Raw genomic sequence first — 10137 nt, forward strand, 5'->3', positions numbered from 1 at the left:
ACTTGTACAGGTAGTGAGAATGATTAGAGAGTCAGAGAAATGTACGTTTGCCTTGAGGCGTCACCCTGACTTGTACAGGTAGTGAGAATGATTAGAGAGTCAGAGAAATGTACGTTTGCCTTGAGGCGTCACCCTTACTTGTACAGGTAGTGAGAATGATTAGAGAGTCAGAGAAATGTACGTTTGCCTTGAGGCGTCACCCTGACTTGTACAGGTAGTGAGAATGATTAGAGAGTCAAATAAATGTACGTTTACCTTGAGGCGTCACCCTTACTTGTACAGGTAGTGAGAATGATTAGAGAGTCAGAGAAATGTACGTTTACCTTGATGCGTCACCCTGACTTCTACAGGTAGTGAGAATGATTAGAGAGTCAGAGAAATGAACATTTATCTTGAGGCGTCACCCTGACTTGTACAGGTAGTGAGAATGATTAGAGAGTCAGAGAAATGAACATTTACCTTGAGGCATCAACCTGACTTGTACTGCTACATTTCAGTCTCGTCTCTTTGGTAAGCATTATTTATTGTGTTGGATGCCTTATGCCACACTTCAGTCGCGTCTCTTTTGTAAGCAATATTTATTGTGTTGGATGCCTTATGGCACATTTCAGTCTCGTCTCTTTGGTAAGCATTATTTATTGTGTTGGATGCCTTATGCTACATTTCAGTATCGTCTCTTTGGTAAGCATTATTTATTGTGTTGGATGCCTTATGCCACACTTCAGTCGCGTCTCTTTTGTAAGCAATATTTATTTTGTTGGATGCCTTATGCCACATTTTTCAGTATCGTCTTTTTTATAGCTTCCCATAGCGCTCTCAATACTGTCATTGCGATGTTTTGAGTAGAAGTTAATGCAACAAATAGTGTTACACACCCGTTAAATGTAAATATTTTTGCAGAGGAAAGAAAGTTAATCTCAGTAATAATGTACGGAGCTTTAAGTATGCTTTTAATCCGATAATGTGTCACAAATTAAAGAGACTATTAGACTTTCCTCACGTTAAAATATTTAAGCGTGAGGATAATCCATAAAATTTCTAATATTTTTAAATAAATAAATTTCTAAAAGATTATTTGATTGATATTGGGTGTTGCTATTGCATGCATTGTTTATAAGCTTCATTATTTCAAATTGATTTTAAGAAGCTTCTACGAAATATTGGCATCTACATAAAGAAATCTTTCAGAATGTGATGTAACATTATGAAAACTGATCATCTCATATCAGTCTTTAGCGGAATAAAAGAAGGCCATTAACAAGGCCTCTAGAGTTATACACATTGCAGTAAAGAGTAGTTGAATGTGAAAGTTCTTCGTGGTTTTCATAAATTTGAACGATCTTTCAACCCGGTAAAAAGATCCCATGTGAGTCTGGTATGTAATCCACCATGAACATTGTGTGTAGCTAAGTTTACTGATCTTTATATTATACGTTGATTTGTACACGGTGTAATCCACCATTAACATTGTGTGTTATGTGTGTGCGGTGTAAGCACATCGTGAATACTTGTCATGGACCTGTTATCAATGTTAACGTGAATACTGGAAATGTTTTATAACCTAGGAGTGAAGCTGAAAACGACAAATAACATATATCGATTTTACTGATGCAAAGTACGTTGATATACGTCTTCTCTTCTTCTTCTATGAACCGGAAGGTTCTTGGTATAAATAATGAGAAAACATTAGGCAACTTTCCACGGTTTAGGTTTTCTGTCAAAATGTTTGTTACGTTTGAAAGCTCATTTGATCTGTAAGTTCATAGTAACGCAGTGAACAGCACGTGTATACTGAATACACATTCAGTATCTCTTAGCAATGAACATTGAAAGGTGAGAATGATTAATTAGTTCGCTTAAAAGCATTTGTATTTAAAATATGTGTTTTACAACAAGACAATTACCTCAATATTAGCACAATAAAATAATTGTTAGTTTGATAGATGTGCTTCATAAGGCATTTTATTTTTCTGAAATTGGGTATTTCTGACATTTAGTAATATTAATTATGCAGCTTTAAGTCGGATTCTTCTCACGGTTCTATATATATTGTTGGGACTTCTAATAAAAGAGAAGGGATCTGATTAAAATATCATTTCATGATATTTAAGTTTCATTGAAATTCATCCAATATCATAAGTAATCCTAAACAAGGTCGTTACGTTGAAAGTGACCTGTTCGTCACACACTAATCAGTATACTGTTAGTCCACCATAACCACTGTGTGTAGCTAAGTTTACTGACCTATTTATTACACGCTAATTAGTACACTGTGTAATACAACACGAGCATTGTGTGTATGTGTGTGAAATGTAAGCCTATTATGAGTACTTCTAATGGACCTCCGCCACCTCTCTTCCAACATTATTGACCAAGAAGGATTTTGCAAAGTAAATCTTCTTTCGTCAGTGGAGAAATGTGAATGAGTGAGAAGTATGCAAGTTGCTTGTTTTCCAAATATTGAATGACCAAGTTGTATTTTATCTTCTGTTACGATCCTGCTTGTTTTCCAAATATCGAATGATCAAGTTGTATTTTATCTTCTGTTTCGATCCTGCTTGTTTTCCAAATATCGAATGATCAAGTTGTATTTTATCTTCTGTTACGATCCTGCTTGTTTCCCAAATATCGAATGATCAAGTTGTATTTTATCTTCTGTTACGATCCTGCTTGTTTCCCAAATATCGAATGATCAAGTTGTATTTTATCTTCTGTTTCGATCCTGCTTGTTTTCCAAATATCGAATGATCAAGTTGTATTTTATCTTCTGTTACGATCCTGCTTGTTTTCCAAATATTGAATGACCAAGTTGTATTTTATCTTCTGTTGCGATCCTGCTTGTTTCCCAAATATCGAATGATCAAGTTGTATTTTATCTTCTGTTTTGATCCTGCTTGTTTCCCAAATATCGAATGATCAAGTTGTATTTTATCTTCTGTTTCGATCCTGCTTGTTTTCCAAACATTGTTAATAATTCACCAAAGGAATTAGCTTTGCCACAATCTACCCCTTGTTATAATTTAATCGATGACCTGTATTAATTCACTTTTATATTAATAACCTACGTCGCAATATCTATGGACATAAATAATCACAGTTGATGCCAGGATCTTCAACCTTTCTCTGAAGTACACCTGATTTGGCTTTTACAAAAGTATGGAAGCATGAAAACCGGCACATCTTACACCAGCGAAAGCAGCACCATTTCAAGCAAATAAACAGTTTTGGAGACTTCACATATTTTTGAAACATAATATTTGAAGCCAGAACATTTCCCATGCACTTCTCCAAGTTGCCAAGAAACCTAAAACCCACAAAATTCACTCCTCTATCAGAGTTTTTGAAGAAGAAAAAGTCTTCCCATCTCACTTTTTGACAAAGATTTTCAAACAACCATATGTGTATTCGAGATAGTAGAAATTATTAATCAGGTACGAATATGCATAAGTAACTTAGTTGCTGTATTATGATAACCGAGGTGACAAAATTGTCCAAGTACATAATTCATACGCTCACGTATTAGCTTCCAAAGTGTAAAGAAACGAGATCAAAATATTATTCACGTAGAAAAGGCATGAAACCATGTGTAGATATGTACATGCCAATATTGAAGCGTATGAATGGAGTAGATCCATCTTCAGCATCTGGATCTAGTAAAATTTAACAAAAGTAACATAGTAACTAATGAAATCAACTAAAAATTAATAAATACGGTACTACCCAGTTCTAGTAAACTAAAAATTAATAAATACGGTACTACCCAGTTCTAGTAAACTAAAAGTTGAAAGATACGGTAGTACCCGGTTCTAGTAAACTAAAAGGTAAGAGATATGGTAGTACCCGGTTCTAGTAAACTAAAAGTTGAGAGATACGGTAGTACCCGGTTCTAGTAAACTAAAAGGTAAAATATATGGTAGTACCCGATCTAGTGAAGTTAACTAAACGTTTGCAGAGGTACAGTATTATCCGGATTTGGTAAAGTTCACAGATATACGATGGTGCCCGGTTCTAGTAAACCAAAAGGTGAGAGATATGGTAGTATTTATATGTATTAAATCTAAGTAACATTAACAGAGTTACGATAGTGCCCGCATCCATACTTCAAATATAACATAAGTAGTACCCGGTTCTAGTAAACCAAAAGGTGAGAGATAGAGTAGTATTTATATGTATTAAATCTAAGTAACATTAACAGAGTTACGATAGTGCCCGCATCCATACTTCAAATATAACATAAGATGACTCTGTACCTGGAGTTAGTAAGGTTAAGTGGAATATTAATGATATGTTAAATAGCAAACAAAACGTTTCTAAATAATCTCTCCAAGCAAATTTAAAGAGAAATATGTTGTGAGACTAAAAACCTGCCGTAATCTTTTGTTTGTACACATGTGAGTGTGTGTGCTTAGATATTATATATAGTCATATATATAATCTAACTTGCATTAGGAAATTTTAATTGTTTGGAGGAATATTAAATTATTTTCTTCACACGAACATACAATAAATGTGTACAGAATAAATATATGTCTAATATTTACGTTGATTATAATTGTCAGGAAATATATAGTTTTTTTTTTCATTTATAACATAGTTTAGTTTCTAAAACAACAACAATAATTAAATTGGCTTCAGTTGTCTTCGTAATTGTTTCTTAGTACCAACTGTATACTAACTATGGCCCGCCCTGTATAACCTTTGGTACTAACTATGGCCCACCCTGTATAACCATTGGGCTATCTTCTTTTATTTGGTATTTAATTGAAAAAAACCTATGTGTATAGCAGCTATTGTTTTATCTTGTACCTTCATCAAACACTTAAAAACTATATCTAGGAAGTCGTACTATGATCATAATGTTGTCAATATATATATATATATCTATTTATGTATATGCATTATAAACATTATATTTGTGTTAATATTTGAAGGAAGTATGGCGTATATATCAAAATAATTTCCAGATCTAAGTAAATTGTATATATATGTGTGTATGTGTAATTGCATTAGCTACAAGCTTAGATATGAATGTGTATTTATAGTTTTAATTAATGAAATTACTAGATTGAATTACTGAAGTCAAACATGTTTATATTCATTGTAAACCTTCGATTTGGTTACTTTTTTTTTTAAGTAACCTGTTATTTAGCTGTATCTGACTCGCTTCTGATTGTGTAAAACAGGAGACGGCTGTACTGTTACATTTATATGAGGGGAGAGCTATAGACAGAATAACAACTTAGCAGTTCTAAATCGTACAAACCTACTAATATAATGACACAAATATGTACACGAAAAGCTTCAAACCGTTCTATAACTTTTTAACGAAACAATTAGAAACAATTTCGAAACGATGGTACACGCACTGAAACGATTGGAAACAATTTCGAAACAATGATACACGCACTGAAACCATTTGAAAGGATCTGAAAATCAAGGTTCATGAGTTAGCACGAAAAACAGATGATTCAGCTCATTTACAGCTGTTTTCGTATAGTACTCATATTTTGAATGAACTTTATTTTACTAAAATAAAATAAAGTTAAAAATTAATCAGTGCAAATCAAACCTCTCTCTAAATGTATTACATTCGTAGTATCACTTTCTAGTATTTCACTGACAAAAACTATAAGATCATGTTTGTAAAGTACTTAACATTTTTTACTCAACACATTGATTTTTGTTTTTTAAACACATTCTCTTAATACGCTGAAATAATTTTCTCGGGTAGTTTTTGCTAAGAGAGTTAATCACAATGTGGAGATATCGGCTGCTATGGTTAACGTATTCCTTCTCGACCCGTAGTCAATGACTTCTTCAGACGTACGGGAAAACTACAGAAAAATGGTACTTTAATGGACGGTAACGACATTGATTTCTGGGGAGACATCTCGCCCCTCCTAGCTTGATTCTTCAGCTGACAAGGAACGTGAACGAGAGAAACATCTCCAGATAAAAGCTTTTTCCTGGATAAATGTCGGAGCAAAGTGGTCACCATTTTCTCCTAGCACCCTTTGGACTGCCTTATAGAGATGCTTTGGAAAATGGAAGAATAGAAAAAGGAAGAACAAGCGAAATATAGATGTCAAATTCCCGCGCTGATGCGCTATCTTTAAGTTTCCGAGCGTAACAATTGAAACTTTGTAGCAAGAAACTTCAATAGAAAAATAAACAGAATAATTGATGTGCTACACATTGGAGAGGGGGAACTGATTGCTTAATTCTGTTTCGGAATCATTTCAGATGTGTCGGGCTAATTTTTAACTTGTGTGTATTATCTGTAAAGAAAAGCATGAAAACTTTTACACCAGTGTTATTCCTTGCAATAGACTTAAGCTCAAACATTTTATGTGAATTTACATAAATCAAAACATTACATCGAGTTACACATAACATTGCTATATTTTATAAACAAGTGACACAATCGGGCTTCATTTTTGTGTATAACGTAACCAAGTTTGTTTACAACTGTTATGCCTGATGAAATACCTTATGTTGTACTAATTTTTTTTATTTGTCTATCATTGATGTCGTAGATGACACAATTTTCTTTAGTGTCTATATATATGTATGCGTGAGAGTGTCACGTGTGTTAGATTTCTGAAAAAGAACATGCAATTTATTTTCACAAAATATCCTCTTGAAATGTTCATGAAAATAGGCATCACTAAAAAAAGTAATAACGAATGAAACAAGCATACCGAAAGATTATCTTTATTGCCGTAAATAAATCATTTATACATTTAACAGAGGGCGACAGTGGAACCGAGAGTTCCAGCCGAAGTGACCCTGGCGGAAGCGGGGATGAGGATAACGCAGCACGGCTCCGGTTAAAAAGAAAGCTACAGAGAAATCGAACCTCATTCACCCCAGAGCAGATTGAAGCTTTAGAAAAAGGTGAGAAATCAGAAGATAAGTGGGGAAATTGTTTATACTGTAAAACAGATTACGATACTAAACCTAATATATGTATATTAGTCCAGCTTTCTCTCACGCACAAAAACCAATAACAAACTACATCAGTTATATTCGGAATTAGCTGCATCAATTTATAATAGCCATATAAACTATTGATTTTATTTTATCATCGATGTAATTTTACGAAACATTTCACTTTGCTAACTTTACGTCCCAGTTTATAAATCCAAATCGCTTCACTTTGCCATAGTTTGTATACATCCTTTAAAGCCGTTTCACTTTACTGGTTTTTATAAATCTTGATTTATAACTCCAAACTGCTTAATTTCTCTTTCCAATATGATGCATTTTTATAAATCACGTTTAGTTTGTTTTGAATTTCGCGGAAAGCTATCTGAGCTAACCGTCCCTAATTTAGCAGTGAAAGACTAGAGGGAAGGAAGCTAGTCATCACCACCAACTCTTGGGCTACTATTTTACCAACGAATAGTGGGATTGGCCGTCACATTATAACGCACCCACGGCTGAAAGAGCCAGCATGTTTGGTGTGATGGGGATTTGAACCCGCGACCCTCATATTGCGAGTCAAGCGCCCAAACCACCTGGCCATGCCATGCTTTATATGGTGTGTGTGTGTGTGTGTCAGTATACATGTACAGTTACCTTATCGTGTTAGTTTAGCATGTTATGATCACTAAAGTTATAAGCATATATTATGTTGTGCATGAATTCTAACCTTTTTTTTTGTGTCGTGTTGCAAAACCTGTACGTAAATATTATTGTACTGACGTTCATTACCTACGAATAAACTAACATAAGACTACCCACTCAGCTTATTAAAATATTGGGTATTTTTATCTATAAGCGCACGCAGATTAAGCTTATTAAAATATTGGGTATTTTTATCTATAAGCGCACACAGATTATTTATCAGAGACGATGTTTTGATATATCATCTAGTAAGAATATAATTGCTAATGTTTTGTTTTTCAGAGTTTGAAAGAACTCATTATCCAGATGTATTTGCCCGTGAACGGTTAGCAGCAAAGATAGATTTGCCAGAAGCTAGGATACAGGTAAAGGATTTTTCATAAAAGAACATTTCAAAATATATGGTATTTCACGTAATGTACAGATTAGTTTTGATAAGAACACAGGTAGTGGTATGCATGGTTTACTTTGGATGATAACACAGGTGATATATCCTAGACTCACATGATGCATAAATTATTTGTTAGAGAGAGAAACAACAACACAGATACGTGTTACACTTGAGCAGTTACTAGGTAACATAGATTAAATCCCCATTTCATATACAGATGTTCTTGCTTTGTTTAGTGATGGTTACGTTTTATATAGGTAAGTACTATGTCAGATCCCACCAGAATGCATTTAGGCGGTAATGTCATTGGGAATCTGAGCGGAAACAAGTTTCATTTCGTCATAGCTCATAAAATGCTCAAATATAATTGTTGCAAAAACAAAGAATAAGATTTAGGATCATCGTATTAATTGTTGCAAAAATAAAGAATAAGACTTAGGATCATCGTATTAATTGTTGCAAAAATAAAGAATAAGACTTAGGATCATCGTATTAATTGTTGCAAAAATAAAGAATAAGATTTAGGATCATCGTATCTTGTAAGAATTTAATCTGAAACAAGGTCATGCTTTTCCAACGTTGTTGATATGTGGATAGATAAAATAAAAGTTATCCATTTTTCATATGTCACTTGTCTAAGTAACTATAACTGTGGAAGTCTTCCCAGCTCTGTTGCTAAGATACCACATAACATTCACAGGCTGTTTCTGTCCAGGTCTGGTTCTCCAATCGTAGAGCGAAGTGGCGGCGAGAGGAAAAACTACGGAACCAAAGACGAGCTGCCGAACAAGCTGCAGCAGCAGCCGCCAACACAGCACCAGCTCGTCTACCCCTCAACGCCGGCTTTCCGAATGCCCTATACCCGAGTATCGGACAGCCAATGGCTAGTATGACAGATACTTACAGGTAGATAGAAATTCGGCAGTATTACCTTCACACGAAAAGCGTTTCTCTTAAAATGACAGTTCATGTTAACGAATTAAGACCATTTCTAAGATGGGCCTTATTTTACAAAACGTTGCGAAATTGAGTTAATATTTTAATGACGCAAAAATAGTGACCAATAATTCCTCAGCTATTAGTAACAGTTTGACTAGTAAACATTCATTGTTGACTAACTATTTATTGTCATTAAATCAGTAATGCCTTCTACTTGAACCCAGTGCATATGCAAGTGACCTACTTTCAGTGTGTTTAGTTTTCGTGGGTTTTTTTCAGTTCTTCTGTTTCTATATCAAGCAGTTTTAATGAAACAATATGTGTTATTTTCATAGTTCCATTCCGCCGATGTCCACTTACTCTATGTCCAACAACATGGGTCCTAGTTCTTGTCTTCAACAGCAAGCGCCATCTTATTCCTGCATGCTACCACCAGGGAGTGCTAGAAGCTACGATCCCCTGTCACTTGGAAGTTATAGCAGACCATCATGTCCTACCGCACAGCCATATGTCATGCAGCCTGTAAATGGCCAATTTCATACAGTTAACAACGCCAGTGCTGGATCTACAGGTGATTAGTAGTTTATTCTATAAAGGTGTTACATTTCACCCACATACACAATTAACATATTTGAAAAGTCGATTTTGTGAAAATCTGAGAAGTAAATTATGTTAACTTGTAGCATCAAACTGTAGAGTTAGTTCTGAAGCTACGTTACTAACGAGGAAGTAGGGATGTTTAAATTCATCTCTTTTTATTTATCGATATTTCAGGTAGAGACACACGTTGTGACACTTTAAAAAGTTTTACTTATGTCAAACATGTTTTCAGTGAAGCCTGCTTGAGATATCGATGAATATCTTTCAATGGATATTTATTTATTATTTTGGATCTCTCACTACCTTAAGGCATCCAACACAATAAATAATGCTTACAAAACAGACGAGACTGAAATGTGCCATAAGGCATCCAACACAATAAATAATGCTTACCAAAGAGACGAGACTGAAATGTGGCATAAGGCATCCAACACAATAGATATTGCTTACAAAAGAGACGAGAGTAAAATGTGGCGTAAGGCATCCAACACAATAAATAATGCTTACAAAACAGACGAGACTGAAATGTGGCATAAGGCATCCAACACAATAAATAATGCTTACAAAACAGACGAGAC

At 34.5% G+C, this 10137-nt stretch overlaps 1 protein-coding gene across 7 annotated transcripts in view; it reads left to right on the plus strand.

Moving 5' to 3' along the window:
• LOC106463340 (paired box protein Pax-6-like) overlaps positions 1-10137 on the plus strand; it is a 127733-nt gene that overhangs the window by 111674 nt on the left and 5922 nt on the right. For 6 of the 7 annotated variants that reach the window (XM_022391191.1, XM_022391186.1, XM_022391182.1 and 3 more), the window contains 4 exons: positions 6751-6897; positions 7912-7994; positions 8721-8926; positions 9295-9530. In XM_022391191.1, the coding sequence (XP_022246899.1) occupies positions 6751-6897; positions 7912-7994; positions 8721-8926; positions 9295-9530 (672 nt within the window). The remainder of the gene's footprint in view (positions 1-6750; positions 6898-7911; positions 7995-8720; positions 8927-9294; positions 9531-10137) is intronic. The other variant, XM_022391200.1, reaches the window with a different exon arrangement.

Source organism: Limulus polyphemus, unplaced genomic scaffold (genome assembly GCF_000517525.1).
Source record: "Limulus polyphemus unplaced genomic scaffold, Limulus_polyphemus-2.1.2 Scaffold52, whole genome shotgun sequence".
In the NCBI taxonomy this organism is placed as follows: Eukaryota; Metazoa; Arthropoda; class Merostomata; order Xiphosura; family Limulidae; genus Limulus; species Limulus polyphemus.